The sequence below is a fragment of the Vespa crabro genome, chromosome 4 (assembly GCF_910589235.1).
Source record: "Vespa crabro chromosome 4, iyVesCrab1.2, whole genome shotgun sequence".
Classification (NCBI taxonomy): Eukaryota; Metazoa; Arthropoda; class Insecta; order Hymenoptera; family Vespidae; genus Vespa; species Vespa crabro.
In genome coordinates, this window is record NC_060958.1 from 11,565,198 (window position 1) to 11,591,777 (window position 26,580).

The window sequence follows — 26,580 nt, forward strand, 5'->3', positions numbered from 1 at the left end:
AACCCCCAAAATAGTAGTTACTCTTGGAAAGTCGAGACGCCTTATTAATACCAACGTTGCTTATACGAATATCGACTAAAGTCCTTTGCCGATATCGAAAATATAGTTCAATCGTTCGACGTACTTGTATAGTCGAGGACACCTCGATCCCATGATCCTGTCTCGTTGATTCAAATTCCTTTGAAATCTTTTCCTTTCCTTCCAGGAGTATTCGTCGAATCGTACATAAGGATTTGAATAGGGTAAAGGTGCTACGAGCTTGCCGAAGATATCGAAGATAAGACGTCGTAGGAAAATAAACGTAAAAAGACCGTGGATCAGTATTGGGATCGACAGATCAAAAGCTAAGAAAGATACCGTCAACGACATAATAAAGAAATTTTTAGCTCTGTCGCTTTCAGCGAACTCGAACTATCTACGCTCATGATACCGACAATTTTTTTTATCAATTTTTCCAACTCTACAAAGATTTGCCCTTTCCTGTCTTTTCTTCTTTTTCCTTTTTTTTCCTTTTTTTTTTTTCTTTTTTTTCTTCCTTTTTCCTTTTTAGGTTAACCAAATGTCAAGGAGGATGCGATCGTGTTTTTTTTTTTCTTTTCCCTTTCTTCTTTTTTTCTTTCCTTTTCCTTTTTTCTCTCTCGATGTTTTCTTTTTTATTCGCCGTACACGTACGCTACATGTGTACGCATGCATTGCACAGTGTTTGCAACAACTTATTTATTTATCTCTACAGTTTTCAATAGTTGATTAAGTCACACTGAGCGTAACGCGTTTCTCTACGCTTTTTGCCTGATTAAGAGGAACGTTTCAAACGAAACCCAACTAGAAAATACATCATCCGCTTTTGTTCAATTTTTCGGTACGCTACCGTCGCGTCATATTTATTGCTTCGCTCTCCACACGCGCGCAGGGGGGTCAAGTGCTTGTTGCGAGAGTGAGCCTGTTCAAATAAAGTTTCTCTGTTATTTATGCGATATATATGTACGTACTGTCACCGGATCATACTTTTCCCGTAAAATCCCGACCTATGTACGAGTATATCGATCGAGCCTTAAATCGAGAGGAAAAATCAAAGGAGTGGATAAACGACGAGCAGTAGTACTCTTTATTCCTTCGATGAAATTATTATTCTTATTTGATTCTATTTGTCGCATATCGTTATATAGGGACGATATTCGCGCCCGTTTATCTATCGAAACGATTAAAAATATTTACGTCGTATATGCGAGAAAAGAAAAGATAGAGAGAAATGGATAAGGCGCACCGTGTGTCGTAGGTCAAATTTTATTTTCAATTGAATCAATGTTCATTCGAGTACGAATCACCCGACCAAAAGTTATTTCACTATCGAGCAAGAGTCAATGAAAATACAAAAGCTCAGGGTAATTTTTAAACGAGCGTACACCGCCCTAGGCGGGTTTCCGCTATATTTTTTTTTTACTTTTCCTCTCTTTTTATTACCAGTATTCATAAATTCACCTCGACTGCGTACGCCTCCTGGCACTTTTTGTTTTTTCTTGTTTTTTCCCCCCTTTTTCTGTTTTTCTGTTTTTCTGTTTTTCTGTTTTTCTTTTTTTTTTTAACAAATAAATCAGAGTAATAATAGCGGAGGAGAGAGATAGGGCGGAAGAGTAGTTACGTTTTATCTTTCGCAGTGATTCGGGGGGAATAAAACAAAAGCAAATTTTGTTCGGTGACGAGAAGGAACGGGAGAGAGAGAGAGAGAAACACATTGATCCGCTTCACTTTCCTTTGTTTATTTTATTCAGACAATGCGTTAGAACATGTCCTCTCGATCGAGAGTGAGAAGCTCGCGAGGACTCGATTGCGCGTCGACGTTTTGCTCTAACGGTTTCACGTCTAACGCAATCGAAATTGGAGTGCCTTCAAGGATCTTCTATTAAACTTGACCTTTGACGAGCTTTCAATCCCGTGTCTCGTAAATCGCATTGGATTCACTCGAAAAATCCTCTTTTCTTCTCTTTCCCTCTCTTCTCGTATCGATATTTTATTTTCAATACGCTATCACATAACTTGCATAGTTACGAATTTCTCTTCACGATCTTTTCGGAATTCACCAACTTTTCTCTTTTGTACGCATACCATCCTTTCCCATAGAAAATTCCTTCTCTTTCTCTCGTGTATTTTCTTTAACCTTTCACATACTCGTGAGAGAGAAAGAGAAAGAGACAAAAAAGAAAGTATCGGACACGCCGTATCAATCCTCCCCATTGTTCCGCCGTATCTATCGTACTCGTAGGAGTGTGTGTGTGTGTGTGTGTGTGTGTGAAAGCGAAAAAAAGAAAAAAAAAAGAGCTGGACAGAAGGCAGGAAGAAGGACTCCTCTCCGTAATTCGTAGATGATCGGGGATGATCGACGAAGCGCAGAAAGATAAGTAAAGTCAAAGAGAATGGAGATAAAAATATAAAAGGAGAGCTAGTGAACGAAGACAGAAAGAAAAGGAGAAAGGAAAAGAAAAGATACGTGAAGTGGAAAGAGAGAAAAGAAGGATGAAAGGAGAAGCACAAAGCAGACCAGACCAGAGCGGAGCAGAGCAGAGCAGAGCAGAGCAGGGCAGAGCAGAGCAGGGCAAAGGAAGGCAAAACAAAGTTGGGAAAATTAAACAAAACAAAACAAAATAAAAGCAAAGGAAATGAAAAAAAAATAAAAACAAAAAAAAAGGTAATGAATTCGGACGATGACGAGGAGGTCTCTCTTTCTGTCTTCTAGGCACGGCCGAGAACGACGCGGTTCAAGCCCTCCTCGCCAGATATCTGCAGAAACGTCTTCAAGGTACTCAGCTCTCGACGCTGCCGCCGCCGGCCGTCCTCTTCAACTCTCGTCATCAGGCAAAAGTCCGTCAAGCCGCGCAGAAAGACTCGATGAACAGCGACGGCTTAGCTCGCAATTCTCATCCTTCGTCTAGCTACAAGGATAATAGGAAGCACAGAGAGGACTACGACGATGATTACGTGGACGATCTTCAAGGGATCGAGGACAGCGATAGGAGCAGGACTAGAATCGATCTTCTTGCTGGTAAATCCTTCGTCTTCTTCATCTTCTTTTTCTACTCCTTCTTTCCGAATCATTCCAGCCATTTCTCTCTCTCTCTCTCTCTCTCTCTCTCTCTCTCTTGTACTATTATTAATTTATTCTGTCTCGAAGAACATGGCGCTTCTTTCTCTCTTTTCTTTTTCCTCGTCGCGACAGGGAAAGAAAGAAAGGGAATTGGATGGAACTAGGCTGATAGATAGCCCGTAGGAGTCTTGGTAACGCGATAACGAGAGTATGCAGGAGGTAGTGGAGCAACAACGTCGACGTCAACGTCGAAGTCTCGTCGTCTCGCGCTTGACTCTTTCGACTACGAATTCGTAAGACGAGTCGAAGAGAAGCGAAACGCGGCGTCGATTTTCTACGCTCTAAATCTCCTTTCCTAACGTGTCTATCGGTCTCTTTGAATAAGATAGAGAAAGATGTAGAGGTATACGTCTGGACGACCTTCTCGAACGTGTCCACTCGTATTGTTCCCTCCGTCAATATCGTTCTCTTTTTTCTTTTTTTGCGAATCTATTTTCTCCGAGAAAAATCATTCCAGTCCGTTCGGCTTAGGGAAAGGCATCGTGTCTATTACGCGTAATACATATATTTCTTTTAACGAAGTATACTCGCGAAAACAGAAGACAGTAATTTCGTTGTTGATCTCTTCTATTCGCTACCGACTCTGCGGGATATCATCCTACGAGAGATTGTGGTTGTCGTATGCTTTTATCATCGAGTACACAGACATTCTCTCGTTCGAATAGAGGTGGTGGTTTATCGATCTGTGTTAGTGCTGCGCAATCCATCTCTCCTCCATCCCTCTATCTCTCTCTCTCTCTCTCTCTCTCACCCTCTTTTCTCAAAAAATCAACGTATACGAAACCTGTCAAAACTCCCTATTATTTCCTTAATCGCATAGAAAAGTTTTGATTAGATATTTTAATAAATCGAAAGTACCCGCCGCGTCGTCGTCATTCCATTTTCTATTACATCAGACGTGTACCTACGTATCTAGGAAAATCCCGCGTTCGCAGATGTCCTATTTCCGTCGCGCGTTTTCACTTCTGTCAGCGTCGTCGCGAACGTTTTAAACGATCACGGCCGGAGACGTACGTTTACCGGATCGACTTGCTGAAACTATAAACGTACGTACGCGATACGTACGTATTTAGGTACGTATGTATATTCTACGTGCAACGGATACGCACGACATGAGTTTGCTGTAACGTAATACGTAAAATATGCGGACAGAACGTGTGTGCGCGTGCGTCCATGTATATCTGTAAGCGAAAGCAGTCCGGCAATACTTCCCGTTGAAAGTACCACTATTCGCGAGTTTATTTTCTAGCGTTATAGATCGCACTGAAAATGTAACACGACGAGACAGAGACAAAGGGCCGTTCCAAACGATAGATATTTGTTTTGATTTTGTAGAAACGATCGATAGATCTATAAAATATCGATGGCATATCGATGAGTTGAAAAAAATAAAGAAATAAAGGAAAAAAAAAAAAAAAAAAACAAAAAAATAAAAGTTTTGGCCATCGAGCCGCGATTGTCGAGTCGCATTGATGAGTTTATTCGAACCAATGCGCGGAGAAGGAAGGGTGGGGCCTTTCGTCGTTTGCGCGTCGCTGGTTGACGTCTTTTGATCTTCGATATTTTTGATTATTACACGAGTACCCTCTCGATCGACTCTTCGAATTCGTTATGCGAACGAAAGCTGTCAAGGATTTAATCGAGTACATAGGGCTTTGATATTCGACGGCTATTCAATATGCTATCGGCCGACCAATCCAATCGAGAATAGTCGCGTGACATGGAACATCCGAATCACGACGCATGCCATGCGTCCGATCCTTTTATTTCGTTTCTTCCTTTCCTCCAACGTTTTCTTTATTCTAATTCTCCCGCGTGTTTGTATCTCTCGCGTGGACATGGACAATCGGAAAATTTGCCAGCGATATTCCTTTTCCTTTCTTTTCTTTTCTTTTTTTTTTTTTTTTGCCGATCACGTAACATCGATTTTTTTCATCGTATCGTACAAAGTATTGCAAAAAAAAAAAGAAAAGAGTTTCACCTAAACTGCTACGAATCCGTTTGCAACATCCTTTTTCGTTCTCTTTTTTATCCAGCGTTCTATGTTTGACTATCCAACGTGCCTCTAGATCAGAAATTGACAAACACTCTTGGGTATTTGCACGCGCTCACGGCGATACGAAGCAATAGGGGAGAAGAAAAGCAAGCTGAGAAAGTGAGCGAGACGGGCAATAAACGAAGAGAAAGAGTATAGAAAATAGAGAGAGAGAGAGAGAGAAAGAGAGAGGAAGAGGGTATCGAGTTTAAATTCTAAACGGGATAGAGTTTCTCGAAAGGAGGAATCTCTTGCAACGTTTTCAATATTCTCTTTCCTATAAATACAAAAGACCTAGGTAAATGTTAGAAAAATAAAGAAATTTCGGGACTCGAAGGAAATTCCTTTTATACTCGCGGTTGGTTTTTTCTTCAAACGTACCTTTCCGAGCACACGTGTTTCAATTATAACTCGGTGGATACGGTTTATGAGAAAGTTTGGCAGGAGCGTGTCCCGAGTAAATGTTTAAATCAAGTTTAATTTGGTAAACGTTCCGCGATACCCAAACCCAACGGGGTACGGGTTCGAGTACAACGTGAGTAATTTTAGCCGACAAACAGCGACTTTCAGCTCGAGAGTTTCCAAACTTCTGTTTGTCTTGACAACTTGCAAAAGCGAGAGAATGAAACCGAGGGAGAGAGAGAGAGAGAGAGAGAGAGAGAGAGAGAGAGAGAGAGTGAGGGAGGGATAGAAGGAGGAGGAGGAGGCATAGTTGAAGGAGGCAGTCGCAAGTGCGGCCTCGATATGTACGGTTCGTATAAATAAGACGAAGAGTACCGGTGGCTTAAAGTTTTAAGCGAAACTTTGGTGAAGGTTCCAATAGAGCAGGAAGAGGAGGAGAAGATCGAGAAAAGGAGGCGAGGGGGGAAGGGGGGAAAGGTTCAGTCTCGCCGAGCATAATCACCCTTCTTGCACGAACTATGACCGAGATTGTGGATGTGTCTTCAAGGAGGACATTCCTGTCGATGTGTGTGTGTTTGTGTATGCCCTACGCGTTCTAGCACGATGACATAATTCACAAACGTCCTACATGGCGTTTGGCGAAAGCATCGGTGCCGAGGATAGAAGGAAGGCCTCTTTGCTCTTGCTGGCTTCCACTTGATAATCCTGAAGCTCTGGATATGCAACCACGGATGTTGTTCCCGAGATGGTACTGATGGTAATGGTGTTGGATGCATATGCGAAGAGACCTTGCAAAGCATTAACGTGTTCGTCTCTTCGTGCTACCCATCGTGTGTCCTTGTCAGAAGCTCTATTCGAGCATCCTCTCTCCTCTCTCTCTCTCTCTCTCTCTCTCTCTCTCTCTCTCTCTCTCTCGGTTTCTCTCCCATCTTACGAACGCTCGAGTACCTCGTGGAAATAATTAATGGTTATGGTATTCCGTGTATGGCTATTAAACGTACATATGTATGCTACGTGGCATGTTCGCGATATAGTCACTAATCGTCCTAATCGTTGAGCAAAATTTTATCTTTCATCCGTTAAAGTACCTTTTCGTTCTTATCGTGCCTCTTAGTAAAAGTAGTAATATCGTTGGTATATGTATATACCGTTATAGGAGCATATTGGTGTATATACCTATATATGACTATTTGCATCGTCTTTTCTACGTTAAAACGAGATCCTATCTATCTTGCTTAAAAATCGATGCGCATCGTCAAAGTCGATCTTCCAACGGTGCCATACTTGAAGTAGATATAAATTATTCGCGGCTTTTCTATTCCTGTAATTTGTGTCGATTTTAAATGCAAAAAAGAATGTAACGTAAATTAGTCTGACGGCAGCTTTTCTTCCTCCTTTTTTTTTTCCATTTGTCTTCTCCTCGTTCTTTTACGTTTTCTTTTATTTTCTCGTTCACCGATAAAACGAAACTCGTCAGTTAGATTTAATATCATTGATGAGCGTCATTTAATAAAATCCATCGTTCGTTTGACATTTAGAAAAAGAATGTTGTAAAATCCTTTTACGTTGTAGACGGCGCCCATGCCTGTCATTTATCATATTTAATCTTCGTATATTTCTGTATAACGTACGATTACGTATATAAAATTTGTACGTTCGACTCTTCGTCAATGGAAAGTTCCTTATAAAAGACGAAATTTTACATCTTCATGAATAAATACAATATTGTATTTTATTTATCCGATGCCCGGATCAAAGTCGCGAAAAAAGAAGTGGTCCGATTGAGTCGACGTAAAAACCATGACCGTGCATCTTAAATATAAATATTCACGATTTCCAATCGGGAATGATAAATCCGGAGAGATGTGAGCTAAAATGAATCCAGTTTACTTTGTCAAGGACGGTTGCTCGAACTGAACTCGGAGAAAGTGGTCTCGTTGGATCGTGCGTGCGAAGCCTCCCACTACTCTTTCCCTCCCCCCCTTTCTCCCTTTCGGACAGGTATATTATACGTACCTTTGCTAAATAGTTTATTACCGCTTAATTCTCTTCGTTACGAGAACGTTATTGTAGGTATATCGGGGGAATAAATTTTAGAGAAGACTCTCTCAGCAGTGATAAATATTCGGATTCATTTAATGGTGCATCTCTATAAAAATAAATGGAATGGATGAGAATGGAATGTTCGTTCGATAAAACATCGTACCTGATAACGACTCTCGACTCTTGCTTTGTTCCTTTTTTTGAAAAATTTCAATCTATCCAAGTCGCTTCTCGATTCGAAAGGTCGACGAACGAAAGTTTTTTTTTTTTCTTCTTCTTTTTTTGTAGTTATCAAAGAAAAGAGAACGATCTCTCGAGGTCGCCGAATCGTTCGGGTATTATTCACGTAGCTACGAGATAAAGGCATCGACGAATTTATTAATTAGCTGTCATCACGAGACAAAGATAGTCGAATTTTTCGAATGTCGTCGTTAACGAGGACCAAACTTTCTTTTTACCGTATTCGTTCGTTTTTAAATCAAAAATCAGTATTTCTCGCTAACATAACGCCCGAAAATGAAACTTAACGAGTAGAGATACTTTCGAAAGTCAAAGATGACGGGGATTGAAAAATAAAAAATTGAAGAAGATACACGAACGGAATCCCGTTCTTGTTTTTGAGAAAGCAACGAAACGAGTTTTTCGATTGTAATCGCCGTAGATATTCCATCGATTCGATAATGCGCGAGAGATCTGTGTCCACTTAAAGGGGCCTCCGCCAATGCCTTTCTAAACAAACGGAGCGGCCGATTGCGAAAGATCCCTCCGTGGAATCTCGACTTTCATTTTCAAGCGTTCCTCCTGACTCTCTCGCGACGTTCCTCGCGCGCATGCTTATGCACGTGACGCTAGTGCTAGCTCGCGCCCATGTAACTTTAGCTCTTCGCACTTGAAAAAACCAACTGGGTTTTACCATTTTCGGAGATGTAATGAAATTGCAAAACATCCTATTTTAGTTCGAGGAGAGAGAGAGAGAGAGAGAGAGAGAGAGAGAGAGAGAGAGAGAGAGAGTAGAGGGATTCGTTTTTTTCCAATTTGCCGTCCAGACGCCTGGCTAATGATCGGCGAATTTGAGGTCACCGTGTCCCCCGATCCTGATAGTTCTGACCGAGGCCTACATTCCTTCGCGGTGTGTTCACTTGGCAAAACACGTTGCGAAAGAATCCTGCAGGCTATTCCATTCTATGCGAACAACACGAGCTCACTCCTAGCAATCAATCGGCCAGTAATACCGGGTTATACTACTGACGTCCGTGTGTGGTGGTCAATGTTCCTATCGCGCTCGCGGTAGCCATTGCCAGGATCGTTAAATGCCCGAGTCATATACCATTTTTCCTAACTTTTAACGACTTTTTCAAAAGTTCTTTTAGACGTATTAGAAGGATATAAGCGTCGATACTACCCAAAGCGTCATTCGGAACTTATGGGACCTAAATTAATGACAACATTTTTTTTCCCCCTCCTTTTACTCTCTTCCGTTCGATCGGCCATTCGGTTAGGCTCATTAACGGCTAAACAATAAAGCTTTCGAAAATTGATGGCGCTATCGATGAAAATTTTCGGTGCGTGTCACATTTACGATGGAATCATTTTTTTCCACATTCAAATATAATTCGAATTTCATCTATCTCTCCCCCGCCCCTCCCTCTGTCCTGTGATACATCCCATATTCTTTGGTAGAATCTTTCTATTTCGATCGACGCAGCACATATATAAACGCGTCTACGGAGGGTTCAATTACGGTGCGTCACACACATAGATAGAGAGGCGCCGAGTAATCTCGGTACAAATCTCATCTCATGAATAATTCGCTAGGTGTGTACCCCTCGTTGGCCGTTTCCTATATCCTACGACTTTTCATGAATGTTGTATCGGCGGTGTTTAGTTTTCTCGTCTTCCTCTCTCTCTCTCTCTCTCTCGAGCGCGCGCGCGCGCGGGTATACCAGTCGTAGAGAGCATTAAATAATTTTCTTTGCACGTCGCGAACAAATCTCTCTACCATTCGATGGCATTCGGTTGGTCTTGTAGCCCGCTCATGAATAAATTTATATCGAACGCGTTCGTCGTACTACCAGAATGGTGGTAGAATGGTGGTAGAATAGCGGTAGAATTCGGTGGTCTCGAACGCAATTAGGACTTGTTTCGTTTACCGTTGCCGCGAGACATAATTTCCTTGTTACGAGCACGTTTCCACGTTTCTCGTCTTTTACATAAAATTCCGAGCGAGCAACGTTACGGAAGGATCAACGCTCGTGTCTCGAGCGTATATATCGAATGAAAGCAAAACGTTACCTCTACGTGTTGTATTCATTTCGCTCGATTCGCCTGATATTTAACGAGTGAAAGTATGCCGAATACCCAAATATATCGAAACGGCTGGGTTATTTTTTTCTTTTCTTTTTTTTTCGTTTTCTTTTATTTTTCTCTTTTTACTCCTTGGACACGCTCGTAATATACATCGATTATTGCGACATCGCGTTCGTCGCATTTCTCTCATTTTCATTTTCCTCTTCGTAGCAACGATGAGATTTACTTTTCACGACAGTCCAGTCATCGGCCGTTGAAGCAAATTCCATGTAGCTCGTTAATAGGGCATACTCGCGGGATCGAACGTTAATGGAGCTTTTAAAATTCGCGCGTTCGCGTTCGTACCAAGGTGCTGGTTATGGGATAGTAGGAGGGATAGGTGGGAAAACTTGTGACGTTTTAAAATTCCCCACTGTCTCGTTTCGTCGTTTTATCGGATCGGATAACATCCGCCTCCGTCTTCTTCTTTCGTCTTCTTCTTTCGTCTTTGTCATTATCATTGTCCTCATAGGAGCTACTGATATTCGAGGATAAATAGAGCGGTTGCGACGTTAAGCAAATAATTGTGTTACGTTGACAGACACGGGATATTTATGGGACGTCAGAGAAACGTCATCGTTGTCGTCGGTAATAAACTTTCGAGACTTAATATTATGTCGAAGCTAGGAGAGATGCCCACCCGCAAGGAGAGAGATGTCGCGAAATATTTCAAACTGTCTCTGCGTTAAGTTCTATAGATGCCTTCTTACCGGTTCTCTGGAATCTTTCTTTATGTTCGATCGGGACTTTATGACGTCAGGTTTTATTATCGTATTTCTCATTTCCATACTAATTCGTAAATTGCTAATGGAAAGAATATGATGAAAGTAAGATTTTATAGTAAGATCGAAAGAACGTTTCTCAAATATTAATACGTATAATTATTGAATCTTTCGTATTAGATTATTATGTCAGAAGACGTTACATTATATAGAAATTATCGTAAGCATAAAGATAAGCTAAAGGATTCGCAACGAGATAGTCTCCTTCCGCGATATAACATTTGGTATAGACGCGTGAAAGTATCTACGTAAATAGTACGTACGTATGTAGGACGCTTCACGTAATTCGCGTCCCATCCAAGGAGCAAGAAGCTGCAGAAGCCGGTGAAGGTCGGCCGGTGTAGAATCCCGATTGAAAAGCCAACGTCGAAGCTTGTGGCCGCTCAGTTCTTCGTCGTTGTTTGCCTTAGAAGGTTGATCGTGCTCGGAGCCGGTTACAGGCCAATACTCTTTCTCCCTTTCCCCTAACCTCTCCCCTTCTCTCTCTCTCTCTCTCTCTCTCTCTCTCTCTCATACACACACACACATATACAGACAAACACGAATCGAGATTATAGCCAAAAAAAGAAAGAAACTCTTGGACTCCTTCGTACTCCGAGCACGAAGGCAACGCGCTAGTATCTCCGCATTCGCCGAAGGTTTCTGCAAGGTCGAAGACAAGATTTCTCGGGTGAAAAGGTCCTTCCAAAGTTCCTTGAGCGTCGTTCGAATTATCGTTACGTTCGAACGGTCATAACACGACAGCTGCCTAGAACTTTCACTCACGGGACTGCATTTTCAGCCGTGACAACGCAATTCGATCGAAATATAATCGTGCTTGTAAGCTGATCATATTCGACTTTCTAAGATTTCATATAAATTGGGTTCCATTGTTTTGAAAAACGAATTAACTGTTGTTGCTATATTCGTCAAATATTCTTACGCGAAACATAGGTAGGTAAATGTGGTAGGTAAACTTTTAAAGACGGTAAAAGCATCTCGTGTTTGCATAAAGAAGGAAAGAGAGAGAGAGAGAGAGAGAGAGAGTAAAGCTTGGCGAAGTAAACTCTACGAGTCGGGAGATATCTCCTCTCATTCGGCGTTACACGCCTCTCGAGTATAGATCGTGCGTCGTAAGTCGCAAAAGTAACTCTCGTTTTCCTTTGAAATCGTGACTGACCCCTCTCCACGTTCTCTACGTACGTGTGCATACGTACTTGAACGCGTTCTCTCTCTCTCTCTCTCTCTCTGTCTAACGTGCTCCCATTCTCCTCTATCTATCGATCTAGATCGCGTCTCGAGATCTCGTGCGTTCGACCGTTACGAATAATTTGTATCAAAGCGGAGAGTGTCCCGATGCGTAACTTTACTTTTGGATGTACTTAGAGTGTGCAAGTGCGTCGTTCAAAGGAATAGGCGAAGGATCAAAAGAGGATCATCAGTAGAAAAAGAAGAAGAAGAAGAAGAAGAAAGAGGAGTCTTTGCGAGGTGAGAAGAGAGAAGAAAACACGTCATGACGAAGAAAAAGACGCATTTTATCCTATTCGTCGTTCTATTCGTGGCTTCCCTCGATGCAATTTCTGGCAGACTGAACGGTACGTTGCACCTTCGCGATACCGACTTTACCGCTTTCTCCTTGCAAAGAGAGAAAGAAATAAAGAGAGACCCTCGTATCTCTTTATCGAAACTTTCCTCGGTGCGAGACGCATTCCTAAATCTTCGATGGTAGATTAATTCATTGAAATACTTCAAAGATTACTTTCTCGTCGAACTAAGAAGAAGCCTTTCTCGTAGCGAACGTGGTGATGATCTAACTTTTATGTCGTAGACGATATACTCCTAGCAATGAAACGTCTCGCTCTCTTTCTCTCTCTCTCTCTCCTTCTCTCTCCCTTTTTTCATTTTCTCGTGGAGGAAAAGAGAGAGAGAGAGAGAGAGACATTGTTAATTTCGGTGATAGCTTCCATTATCGATCTTCCCTCGGGCGCTCCACCAGAAGAATTCATCGATTGATCTACTACCTCTCTCTCTCTCTCTCTCTCTCTCTTTCTCTCTTTTTCCTTGAAAAAGTCTTTGCTTGCAAACGGACCCGATTCAGTCGTCGTCCTTTCACTGACCGTGATCGTTGAAAGTTTGTGACCTTGAGAATCGCGCAGGCCAGTTTACAAGAAGGTGTAGACTCGAGATATAATAATCAATGGAGTTCATCGTCTCGAGGATCGAATTAAAAATTCTAAAAGATATCGTAGGATTTTTATATAGTGCTATTGAGACAGCAGCAAAGAGTTGAAGAGAGATCGTTGCACGTTACGCTAAAAGCGTAGTAGGCCGTTTACCTTGCGTTCGACCGCACCTATTCCGCAGTCGATGCAACGCAACAATTTGGTCGATTCGCTTCGTGGAGCGGAAGTGCAGAGCTGCGCGACGCGCCGCGTTCTCTCTCTCTCTCTCTCTCTCTCTCTCTCTCTCGCCCTTCTATCGTTCTCATTAGCAAAGTTTCCGCTCGCGACAGCGTCGAGCTTAACGACTCGTATCTGAAAGTTTATCTCTCGAAAGGTTCTGACGATCGGTCGAGTGCCGTTCGTTTCCTCGATAGAAAAAAAGAAAAAAAAAAAAAAGGAAAAGAAAAGAACATATTTGCGAAAGGAAGAAGACGTCCCGAACTAAAGGAAAACATGGGTTTATTATATAAGTGACAAGTCTCGTTTGGGGTCGGACAACCATACATTCTATATTTCTATCGGTTATGCGTTTTACGGTATTACACGGATAACCTCAGAATGACCAACGATTATCTCGTTCATCGCGTTATCGCTCGTTGCGGTCGAAATCCATCGGTGTATGGAACGCGCTAACGCGTAGGCGTACCTCATTCGCGATATATCGAAATTTATTCGACGAAGCCTTTCGTGAGCCCCCTACAAGCTCTCCATACTACCGTAGAAATCACGGTATGTGTAGCAGAGGTAGATAGCTAGGTTGATATCCATCGTTCTAACCATAAAGCGTAATTTTACGTTTGCATCCTGCTAATGGGTATTAGCGGTGGTAATATTCGCGATATCGCGCTTCTGTTGGCTCTCTTGTATGTACCTTCAATGGATATTTCTGTCGTAGTAAATCCGTCGTGGGAAAATTTGTAATGGCGCGTACGCGTGATGCGTTTATGGCTCTAATTGTGACGTGTTGTGCCCGGAGTCTAAACGACCGCTAGGTACCAACCATCGTCTAATGGTACGCGTTGAATTTATCACGATCTCATTAGTGCATCTTGCGTCGCTTCTTCTTCATTTTCGACGTTATACGAAATTATCTAGAAATTATCTAGAAATTATATGAAAGGAAAAAAGAAAATAGTTTTGATTAATGCGAGAAACGGGTTATCGGTGTTTTGTCAAAAATAAAAAAAAAAAGAAAAAAGAAGAATTGCTTCTCTCTCTCTCTCTCTCTCTCTCTCTCTCCCATTCTCTGGGATCCCTTTATCTCTCTTCAAAGACGACGAAACGTGGCTCTACGGCTAAGGAGAGAGGGTGTTACAATTCCTCGTTATTCTCGTTCAGCTTCTCCTACGAAATGCATTCAATTTCTCGACGATGCTCCAAGGGCTATTTTCTCTCCCTCTCTCGCTCACGTTCTCGGTCTCGCTCTTTCATTCTCGTCGACTTTGTTCCGTTCCTAAGGGGGTAGAGGTTTCGTCGAATGAAGTCTGGAAGGGACGATTCGTGCGAAATAGGAGAGAACGTCTGCTATGCTACCTTACAAAGTACGCCACGGGAAATGACGTTTGCGGATAAGGAGAAATTTTCTAGAGAAATAAGAAGAAGAAAAGGGCATGAGCACTTTCTCGGTGTCTTCTTCGAGGGCACGTACGTGCGATAATAGCGAGCGCTGCGTAGTCTCAAGTATCCTCTCTCTCTCTCTCTCTCTCTTTCCCTGCTTTTCTTTTTCTTTCTTTTTATTTCCTTTTTCTTTTCCTCTCTCGATATATTGCAGCAAGGTTTAACATGGAGAAGATCATCCGTTTATCCTTTAAATATCAAACTAATTACATCGCTTAGTAGCTATCCCTTCCGTTATATCTAAGCATATACCTTCGTGTATATACATACATATGTATATATAGTTGTATGTATGTATGTGTATACACACACGCACATAATATATGTATATTGTCGTAAGACTTCGTAACACACAACGCAACAACGCCTTTCACAATATTCCAGAGAGCGAGTCACGCTCGGCGTTACAATGTTCTAACCACGGCATGATTTTCCACCTTGCCTCGTGGCTGGCCTTGCTCAAGGTCGGATAGCGGAGAAATTTATACTTCTAGCGCGTTTACGATCGACGACCTTCCTTTACGGCATCTATCTATCTCTCTTTAATTCGCGTAGGCATCTGCACAACGGATACGTGCCGTGGGATCGTGGGTACAAATATTCGTTAACTCCTCCGAGTTGATATTAAATGAAGTCGTATTAATTAACAGCAATCTCGTGACGTTTTCATACGCAGAACGTAGATAATGTAGGTAGAAGATAGGCATACCTCGCGATAGACCATAAATAAAATGATATTTTGCATAAAGCCGACAACGTTGAATCTTCGTCTATTCTCTTTCGAAATGCAGCGAAGCGAGAGAGAGAGAGAGAGAGAGAGAGAGAGAGAGAGAGGGCCTTAACTTTTTCTCTCGTTGGCCTTTCTCTTTTCACGTGGCCGTTCCACGTGGCGTATAAACGAGGAGTATACTCCTATAGTCGGCAGAAGCTGGTAGAAAGAACCATCTCTTTCCCTCCCACTTACGCTCGAAGAAGAACTCAAGTTACTGCGGCCATCGTAAACGCGCTAGATAGGTAAACGCACGCTTGCTATTCCGCTCAGCCAAGCGCACGTGAAATATTTGCCGTTGGAATGGAGACGTTCGGTCGCACGTTACGACGATACAATCGTAAACGATTTGACATGAAGATATCGACGCGATACTCCCTCGACGTTTGCAATATTTTTTTTCTTTTCTTCTTTTTTAACTTTTCTCTCTTTCTTCCTCGTCCTCCTACGAATTCTCCATTGCTTATTTCTTCTCTTCTCTTCGCGTCACGTGGCAATGATGGTATTTTAATCGTAGTCGCGGCAACGAAAATGTTATCGCGCTGGAAGCACGGATACTACTCTCGTTTCTTAAGGACAGACGACGAAGCGAAGAGAAAGTTTCGCCTTTGATTACCGCCATTTCTCTCTCTTAGATGGAAATATACAAGGAAAAAAAAAAAAAAAAAAAATAAATAAATAAGAGAGAGAGAAAAGGAGAAAAAAAGGAATAAATATTTTTCAGCTCGAATATTTGAGATATCTTGTCGAATTCTCGGTCGAATACGAATCGGAAGTCGTGCTTTGAATTTTGTCTCTAGCGGGGGTTGCGTTTTGCGCTTCGAAGAGAAGCGAAATTGTGCGAACAAAGTTTGAATCAAACCTGCTTGGCAAAGAAAGATAGAGAGAGAGAGAGAGAGAGAGAGAGAGAGGGAGAGAGAGATAAAGGTGAAATTATTCCGATGGAATACAAGGACATTACTTCCCAGAGCGCGCTTTTTGCATAATGGAGGCTCGTCGCTTTTAGAAGCGACGTTTCTAAAAGCATAAAGGACATGGATGTCAGTATGGCGCTGATATTTGTAGAAACGAAAGAAACGAGAAAAACGTGGGACTTTTTAGAAATAAAGAAAAGAAACTAGCTTAACTTTTTTTTTTTTTTTCTTTTTTACGTTTCGACCAAACACCCTTTATTTCGGAGAAAGCACAGGAAGCTTCTTCTTCGGAAGAATTCCTTTTCTCGAGACTAGAAAACTATGTTGGTTGTCTGGCAGGACTCGTCCGAACGAATCCGAACGTTCCATGATTCTTCGAGCGAGAAACGTCTTCTCCTCCTCTCGTCCTGATTTCGCTTGGATAAATCCCTCCCATCTCTACGTCTCGACTCCCCTTTTCTTCTTCTTTTCCTTCGAAACTAAACGCTAAAAATGTAAACTTAATCTCTAGTCGAAGATATCTCCCTTCTTTTTGAAATCGTAAAATTCGTTCGATCAAGTGATAAGAAAGAGAAAAAAGTTTGACGGACAACCAGGATAGTTTCTCGATTTATCGAACGTTCTTCAAAATCAAAAAACTAGATATTCGAGCTCGTTCGGACGAAATTAAGAGCATCTCTTTTTTTTTTCCACCACGGAACAAAAAATCCTATCAATGGAAATGAAAATTTGCGAGTGAAAGAGCACAAGAGAAATTTGATTTTCGTGACGCGTAGCGACGTTATATCCGGCAACGATTCGGCAATGATCAGCGGGACTAGAGGCTTCTGGTAGATTCTGCTGATGGATGCTGTAGCAGGATGGCGAAGCACGCACGTGCGCGCTTACTCGTTCGCTTCTCGTTCGACTCTCTCGACCGAGTCAATTCCAGTCGATGGCAGCCGTTTCCATCGGAGGATTGAAACCTGTCCCTTTCATTCTTCGAAAAACGAATCGACCGAGCAGAACAGAAGTTTGGCGGAAACGTTCAAAGTTCGAAGAAGCGAAAGAATGAAGGAAAGAAAGCAAGGGAAATAAATAAATAAATAAATATCGAATGTCCTAATTTCATACTTTGCTAATCCGCATATCTGATATTTTCCTTTTCTTTCTGATGTCGAGGACATCGAGATAATTTCCGACTCCCTTTCGAAGGCAACCAACTTCTCGAGATTATAGCGCAATCGCCACGGCATTTCGCTATTGTCCTTCCTTTGTTTATATCTGTGAAATTAATTACGCCAATAAGCGGAGAGAGTTTTCGAACAACTCGAAATTCGCGGTTTCGTGTTATATGTATTTAGGAGAACGAGAGAGAGAGAGAGAGAGAGAGAGAGAGAGAGAACAGACGGGCAAGCTCGACTATAATTCGGTATTTCGTGTGACCCTGTGAATTTCATATCGACGTTACGAAACTCGATTGCGTAAATACAATCTATAAATTCGTAGGAAATGAATGCAAATGCAATTTATGCATTATTTAGCGTTGACTGCCTCATTGTAACGAGGATGTAATATTTGTTGACCGTAAAAGCACACCGCTTTTAACGCGAACCGGACTGTGTCAATTCGGTTAACCACTCGATTTCACGATGTTTCTCATTTTGGTTAATTTCATTTATAAAGAACGTATCAAGAAGAGATTCAGAATGTAAATGAGAACGGAATCGATACGTACAGAAGGAACGTGCGAACGAGCTCTTTTAAGCTCGATAATGACTGCTCCCGGATTTGTAAATCGTACCGAAAGATTTGGGTCGATGCATTGTGAATGCGGCATTGTGCGAAACAACAACTTGCTACTCTGCAGTTCGTGTCTGCATACTCGCAGTAGTAGCGATCATTCGCGCGAAACCTTTTAATATACACGCAAGAGGATATACGCTCGGAGCAAACGACGCGTGCCTTCATTTTCTTCTCCGTCAAGGTTGAAATTTTCTGACATAAGAGCACAGGCAGGTACGTGCATTTTGTTCGTGAACAAGCTTTGCTAGAATGTTAGAACTCTTTTCTACTTTTGTCCTTTTCTCACTTATCCGTGCGAAAGGTGTGTATATATATATATATATATAAAGGGAGAAAGAGAGAAAGGAACCCCCATGTCCACATTTAACCACGACGAGGGCGAGTAATTACGAGAGAATTTAATTACAATTTAGCCGTCCCTAAACGGATTTCGACTCTAAACGAGTACTCTCGACAGTACGTCGTCCGTTCGTTCGTCCTTTAGGCGCGTTGCGCGTTCTTTTCATCTTTGCGCACACGCGCAGGAATTTAATTACCGATGACCGGGAGCGTACCAATCAAGTTTCGCCAAGACGAAAGACCGAGATGAACAGAGCAAGAGAGGGTGAAAAGGTGCAGTTCAAATAGGCGTAAGTGTGAGTGTGTATATATATATACACATACGTAAGTACTATATACCTCCTTCTCTCCTTCTCCGTCTCGTCGAGTTCGTTAAATTAAACCCTATCGCTTTCTGCTCACCAAGATTATATCGAAGACCAAATACGCTTCGTTGCTGGAATAGAGAGGAGAGAGAGAGAGGGAGAGAGAGAGAACATCGTCTTAATCGATCCATCCCTCTTCTACTCTCCTTCCTTTAACCTTCTTACCTTTGCTCTCCCTCGCCATCTCGACGTCAATCTATCCCAAAGTATACTTTTCCTTGACCATAAAGGACATCGTCGACAAGAAGAGACCAACCACCGAATAGGTGATGGCGATGACGAAAAAAAAGTAGAACAGGAAGTAAGAGCTTGAGATGTCTATTATAAGATTCCGTTGAATATTAATGCAGCGAGCGAGCTGTTATCACTGACGAGGATAGTAGATAGTAGGTATACGACATTGGCCGAGGAACTACGGAGATTAACGAAGCGATTATTAAAATATGCAGTACGCTGCTTTAATTAGCTTGCTTGCGACCGTCGAACGAAGAAAACTTCTTTCATTCATTTTTCTTCTCCTCCTCCTCCTCCTCCTCCTTTTACCTCATCTCCACCCATCGCTTCGAGGACATCAAATACTTTTTGTCTTACATTAGTTTTTCGAAGGCACGCATTAACGCGCTCGATTTGATCGCATCGAGACGATCTTCTCGGTCGTTGGTCGCGGTCGAACGAACACAAATTTGTTCGGCATGTTTCTCAAACGGCACGGGAAGAACCCTTTTAAGGTAGAAAATTGCGAGTATTCTCTATCTCTTCTCTTTGTTTAATCTTTCTTCTTCGAGGATTCGAATCACGGGGAAACTTTATCGAAGGGAATTTTCCGTCTACCAGAGAGCGAAAGAGAAAAGGAAAATAAGAAAAGCACTCGAGTTTCTCTCGATTAATTTTTTTTTCTATTTCTTTCTATCGCGAGACGATCCTACGAAAAAATTTATTAATCGATCGACCTCGAAATCTTTCATTACGGAGTATTTCAAAATGACTCAATTCTGACGTAAGCAATGGCATACAATTAATGAGAAAGGAGAGAGAGAAAGAGAAAGAGAGATGGGGAGATACGCACAGATAGGGCTACACGTCATCCTCCGATTCTTTAGCTTCGAGCAGCCTTCCGTGACTCGCCTTTTTATTACGCAATTGCAATTCCAGGCATGTCGATCATTCGAATACGACTCCGAGCTCGACCAAAGCGAATTTCTACCCTTTGAAGAAAGGAATATATATATATATATATATATATATATATATATACACATAGAATGGGAGGGAAGTGCAAGCCCTCTTTTCCATTTACTTCCTTCTCTCTTTCTCTCTTTTCATGTGCTGATTCGTCGAATCTTATTCCTTGCTCGTTTATGTTTTATAACGAATGAAATATGTAAAATGAAAGAAAGTTTTTATCATTAACGAACGATCTTTATTATTAATGAAAGGAGACCGTACATTGTTAATATAAATTTCAAAAGTACCTATGCAAGTACTTATACGCGTAGAAATAATCGCCGTTAAATTAAATTGAAATTTAATCGTCCTCTTTAAACTACGTTCCGTCGTAAATTAATTACAGATCGACAGGATAGATTGTACGCATAACATAGAACGTAATTGATACTCGATGTGAGTTTGCATGTACCTCAATTATGTACAAACGAAAGTAATAATGATACGATATTTAAAATACCCACACATATATATGTATATTTATCTACAGGTACTTTCCATCTTTATGAATTAATTCATTCCCATCTCTCTTTCGTATAAACGAGAAAACTCGTATTTATCTATTGGCATGATATAATAAATGGCTGTATTTTATTCTTAACAATTAAAAACGTTAATAATGTTAAATATAGGATAAAATTGTTTGATGTTATATCGTGGGAAAATAAAGAAATTCTTTAAGTTGGAAATACGTAAAATTCGTAAAGCTGGTATTACCTGTAAACTCGTAAATCCGCGTGCATCTCTTTGAAGTAAAATTCACGTGAAAATAATGGCAGCAAATATGGAATCAAACGATTTTCGTTTATTCCCTCATACCGCACCCAAAATACACGGACGTTCCGTCACCTTCGATCATATATACACGTATACATATTATATATATATATATATATATATATATATATATATATATGTGTGTGTGCTTTTTTATCGAACAAAAACAATGGCGCAGTAAAAACTTTTCGGTGCTACGCCAATCGCATTTCTCGTACCGCTGCATTCGCAGTGAAAGCGATTGAAGCGCGAATGGAGGAATCCCTGCTGCTAAGAAAGAAAGAGAGAATCAATGGAAAGGAAAAAACTTTGTTTTGACTTTACTTTCTCTCATCGCCGTCATCAATATCATTGCGTAAATCGTTTTATAAGTGAGAGCATCATCAGTGAAGACGTTCGCTGACATCTCGTTCATTATTTCATTTATCTTTTCTTTTTTTTCCTTTTTCAGACGACTGTCCAAATTGCGTCGACGAACAAAGTAGCACCTTGAGCGCTTCCAGATGGACGATGCCGTTGTTGAAGCTTGGCGAGAAACGTTACTACCTGGGTATCTTCTTCAAGGTGTGTATTACATGTGTTACAAAGTAGAACCGACGGGTTACTTCGATTCACCTGTCATCCTCATGTCGATGTCATCGTCCTCTACAGAAACGAGACGAGCACGCTCACGCGTACCTCTCTGAACTTTATTCGATTATTTCCGTGCCTCTAACCACATCGAGTAACGCTTCACGGTGCACCGAGTAATATACAACCGCCATCTATGGTATTTTATCGATTTTTCTCGTTGCATTGGAAAAGTCTCTTTTCAAGAGACTCTCGCAAGAGAAACAAATGTTTTATAGTTTTTCGTTTAATATACGAAGGAGAGAAAAAGAATTCTACATCCTTTTCTCTCGAAACGATTGTGAGTCATGGCATGACCTTATTAAAAGGAACGTCGTGTTGTAAGGCACTGGCGCGTCCGGTTTGCGGCTTGCCGCACCAATTTCTACGGAGACGAGCGGAAATGATGAAAGTTGCGCCGGAAGATCGTTCGATTTACCATTTACGAAAAGCGAAAGGTCGCGTTTATCGTAGAAATCAAGGAAAGAAGAAGAACTTTGATCGTTCGTCATCTTATTCTCAACGACAAGGTCCAAGTGTTAAGCCGTTCGATTAATTAAAATCTACTAAAAAAAGAAAAAGAAAAAATTAAAAGCTTCTTATGATTAAGCGATCGTACATGTTTTACGAAAGAAATTCCTTTTATAGAAAGGATATTGTGCGTCGAGCGTTGGAATATACGTCTATAAGACGATTTTCTTCTCTTTTCTTGAACCTCACTCGATGTTTCCTACTTTCATAGGTACAATCAATTTTATATAATGACTAGAACGTCAGCACGTAATCATAATATGGAATGACTTGAGAAATATCCTTATCCTTTCGTAACTAGTATGTACTTATGTAGAGTTCCTCTCGAGAGGCAACCCGATGGACTCGAGTGCTTTATAATAATCGAGCGTATCCTTATAATGTAGCAGCTAATCGAGAAGAAGAGAAAGAAGAGCGAGAGAGAGAGAGAGAGAGAGAGAGAGAGAAAAGGAAAAAGTTCGCGTGACTTCACGAAGACGTTTTTCCGTCATTACGACTATTCTTAAAAGCAAATAGAAGAGTGTCCCGTTACGGGCGAACGAGTGCGCGTCCTTACGCTCTCTATTCTACCTAATTCTAGGTTTTTAGCTGTAGGCTACGCGTAGCTTTTTTAGTTATACATACCTACGTATATACCAAGAAAAAGATCCGAGTAACTTACTTACTCGTGCATATCTTAAAAGTCTATCGTCTTTTTGGCTAATAGAGAAAAAAAAATTGCTAATCCGATAGAGTTTACTTGATTTAGAAGGAGCACGTGTTGTCTCTTGACAATTCGTTATCTCATTTGTTTCGCAGGCTAACTGGTACAGAGCGTCGCAGTACTGTCGTTATCACGGTATGCACCTTGCTAGCATAGCCTCCCAAGAAGAAAACGACAGACTGGAGAAGCACATCAAAGACTTCGGGCTTGGACACGAACATTTTTGGACGTCTGGTACCGATCAGGCGGAAGAAGGGACCTTCTTTTGGATGGCCAATGGACGGCCAATCACGTTCGAGAACTGGAACGTCGGAGAACCCAACAATTTTCGGTCGGTAGCATCTCTCTCTCATTTAACTGCTTCGTCGTTCTAAGAGTCGCGGAAAGAATATTTTTCTTTTTTCTCGATGAAAATGGGAGAAGAATGATCTCTCTTCTTCTTATTTCTCTCTTTCTTATTTCTCGAATGTTCTTGGTTTTCTTTTTTTTTTTTTTCTTTCTTTATAGATACGAGAACGGCGAGGAGGAACACTGTTTGGAATTGTGGAATAGGGACGGTAAAGGGTTAAAATGGAACGACAGCCCTTGCAGCTTCGAAACTTTCTTCGTCTGTGAAGTGCAGTGAAAGAGGGAGAGAGAGAGAGAGAGAGATGGGGTCGTTGTAACATGGGCGACAACCCACACACTCGTTCCCTATACACGGATAATACAAACACACACACACGCGCACACACATAGACGCAAGATCTAAAGGGTAAGAAGGACGAGTACGATAGACGTCGAAAGAGAATAAAGCAAGAAATCCGTCAGACCAATTTTCAAACCTCGTTCGAGCCAGCCCAGTGCCAAAGGTTTTCCGACGAATGTAACCCTTCATCGATCACTTTGGTTTCGTTTACGCTTACGCGACGCGCCGCATTCGGATGGAAGGAGAAGAGTCGAAGTATAAGGGAATGGATCGGAATTTGTTGGCTACTACTGGGGACTCGAAGAGAACGTACGGAGAAGAAAAGAGTTTCCGAATTGACCGAAAAAGAAAAAAAAAAGCAAGAAAGCAGTATTTTATTGTCGACGTCATGATGCAGGATAGTTCTTACCGTGTGTTTCTGTGTGTGCATCGATCTATGTGTGTGTGTGTGTGTGTGTGTGTGTGTGTGTGAGAGATCTATGTGCGTGCAAGCTCGTTGTTTTTTCTTTTCTTTTTGTTTTTTTTTTTTTTTGCCTTTCCGTTTTCTTTTATCTTCTTTTTTTCTTTTTTGATTTTTCCCTTTCTTTTTTTCCTTTGTTTTTTTTTTTTTATTTTTTTTTTTTTTCTTTTTTATTTTAAAAAGACACGTAATGTTATTTTATTGACTCTACTTTCTCGTATGAAGAGACAGCAAGGGGACATTAGCAAGCGTCCTCTGTTAAATTAAGAGGAAGGAAGAAGAAACTAGTAGTACGCGAGAGCGCGGTCGTGCCCGCTCGTCGTTTGATGTTTTAACGAATTATAGAGTTATAATTAAAGAGATTAATTTAAGCCAGGAACAAAGTTTCCTGGACATAAAGCGATACGTCATCACTATTATATTATTATACGACTTTTAGATATCCTACATACCGCTTTTTCCTATTGTTTTTAATTAATTACCAAATTAGTTAATTAACGAGAGATATTCGAAAGGATAGATGGTTATTCTTTCAGGAAGAGAACACGCTAGGAAGCGTTGTATGTACATATTAAATAGAAACGTACGAATGGATAGATACTTGGTTTAAAAAGCATTGCTTTTGCCTTTCACCTTATCCAAGTTGTATATACCTATGTATTTACATATGCATGGCGCATAGACGGATACATATGTATGGTACATAGACGAGCTCGTTCGAATGTAGCAAATAAAATCCAGACTTAATGACAAAACAATAATGGCCGCTTTGAAAGCTCGAATTTTAGCCATCTCTTGCGGTCCACGGATGAGTTGAAAAAAATATTACGCGAGTAACGTTATTCTATATTTTCAGAGCGTACTAACGAACGAGATGGAAAGAGAAAGAGAGCGTGGGAAGCCGAACGAGTTGGCGAATAAAATAAAATACAAGGCGAGCTCCTGCAAATGCACGCTCGTTGTATTTTCATAGAAGTACGAGTTGTAAATTAAAGGATCGCTCTATAAGCTCCAACTGAAAGAGTAACGGTTCTTTTTGTTTTTTTTCTTTCTCTCTTTCTTTCTTCCTTCCTTCCTTCCTTCCTTCCTTCCTTTCTTTCTTTCTTTTTTTTCTCTTTTTCTTTTTTTTTTTTCTTTTTTTTTTTTTTTTTTATCTCGAATATCGAAAATTTTCAAGTATTCTCTTTGACTCTTTTAATCATTGTGCGATGGTGGTATCCATCGACGATCAAAAAATGAACAAAGTCGACGCGCGGTCGTATCTAATTGGAGAAGTTCGCTGGTTCTCATTGTTTTTTGCTCGTCACGTCGTAGCTCTCGTACTTTCTCGGCTTTTGGGTAAGAAGCCGAAATGTCGGAAAAGTTAGAGAAAAAGAATTGTGGGAAGAAGAAACGTAACGAAATTTGGCGCCCTATAAAAATGGAAACACGAAAACGAGTTTGGATGTGTGTTACGTCGACGCGAGGAAAGTCTCCTGTCTCTCCGTCGCTTTTGCTACTTCCCCACTCGACGACCGGATTGACAGAACCAATTAGTGGTTCTGTCGATTTTTCGCTCTTCCATGAGACAATGCACTAGGGAGAGGCACTGAACCGAAGAGAGCGAGAGGAGAAAGAAAATGAAAAAAGAGTTCAATATTAACGAGAGTTCCGTTCTCTATCTGTCTGTTTCGCGTTTATACAAATGTTACAAAGAATTATTCAAGATTTTTTTCAAAATCCGTCTTAACAATTATCTCAATAATAATTTTTCATCGGCGTAGATACAAAGATTCGGCGAATTTTATTTATTACGCAATAAACGCGATTTTATTAAAAATACAGGTGCAGCACTTTCATAGGACTCGTAAAGTATATCAAAAATGGAGAGAGAAACTAGAATGTGCTGGGAGTTTACTCTTTTTTATGCTCGCACGACTCGACTGCAATTTCGAAGGCACGAAATCTTTCGCACATGTCGTTTGCCGACTTTTTCCCTACTCTACCCCCTCTCTTTCACTCTCTCTCTCTCTCTCTCTCTCATCGGATTACTGCGAGGTTCCTGCGTTGAATACCACGACACGAACGAAAGAAAATTCAATTCGAATCTCTCTGGACATTTTCTCCTGATGTGCACTTAAAAAGATTTAACGCGAGCGTACGGACGCGTCTGTTTAACCTACCTTAATCCCTTCGTTTCGCTTGAGATCGTCGAACAAACGACCCGTCGATCATTCTCTTTTCGCATAGATTATACGTTTCCGCGACATTTAAGACAAACGAAAAATTTTCTCCCTTTCTCTCTCTCTCTCTCTCTCTCTCTCTTTCTCAACTCTTTATCTCTATTTTCTTTCTTCGATGTTCCAACGCCGATATCTCCTAACTTTTTATTTCGTTAGAAGGAAAATCGAGAGAGGAAATGCAAAGCTTTGTTTTTTATCGTTACATCGTTTGAAAAGACAATCTCCATAAGTAGAGAGAGGTCTTTGATAGACAGCATATCGAACATAATAACGTGATACGGTCGAAACATCTTCCATTATTAACCATCCCATCGAAATTGCTATTTCAATTGGAAGTTTGAATTAGTGCCGGTACGATACACAGGTTATATTAGTCTGCTATTAAGAATATAAAACGACATCTGGGATATTACGTTGATAAGGTAGCAACGATAATTTTACTCGTCGATAAAGGAAAGTAGGGAATTTGTTACAACGAAAATCGATAAAGTCGAGCAACCGTTGATAAGGTCGTTTTTGATAAAAAAAAAAAAGAATCATCGTAGAATCGATTGTTCGAGCGTGGAGGATTAGTCGATTTGGCGTCCATTTCGCGTTATAATCGAAATAAAAGGAGACAACGCTGTAGG

General features: G+C 41.0%; 1 protein-coding gene across 9 annotated transcripts in view; it reads left to right on the forward strand.

Moving 5' to 3' along the window:
• Positions 1–24,756, forward strand: part of LOC124423781 (low affinity immunoglobulin epsilon Fc receptor-like) — a 72,246-nt gene extending 47,490 nt beyond the window's left edge. For all 9 annotated transcript variants that reach the window (XM_046961963.1, XM_046961962.1, XM_046961965.1 and 6 more), the window contains 4 exons: positions 2,732–3,037; positions 21,190–21,302; positions 22,677–22,912; positions 23,089–24,756. In XM_046961963.1, coding sequence (XP_046817919.1) covers positions 2,732–3,037; positions 21,190–21,302; positions 22,677–22,912; positions 23,089–23,206 — 773 coding nt within the window. In that variant the 3' untranslated portion in view covers positions 23,207–24,756. The remainder of the gene's footprint in view (positions 1–2,731; positions 3,038–21,189; positions 21,303–22,676; positions 22,913–23,088) is intronic.
• The last annotated feature ends 1,824 nt before the right edge of the window (positions 24,757–26,580 follow it).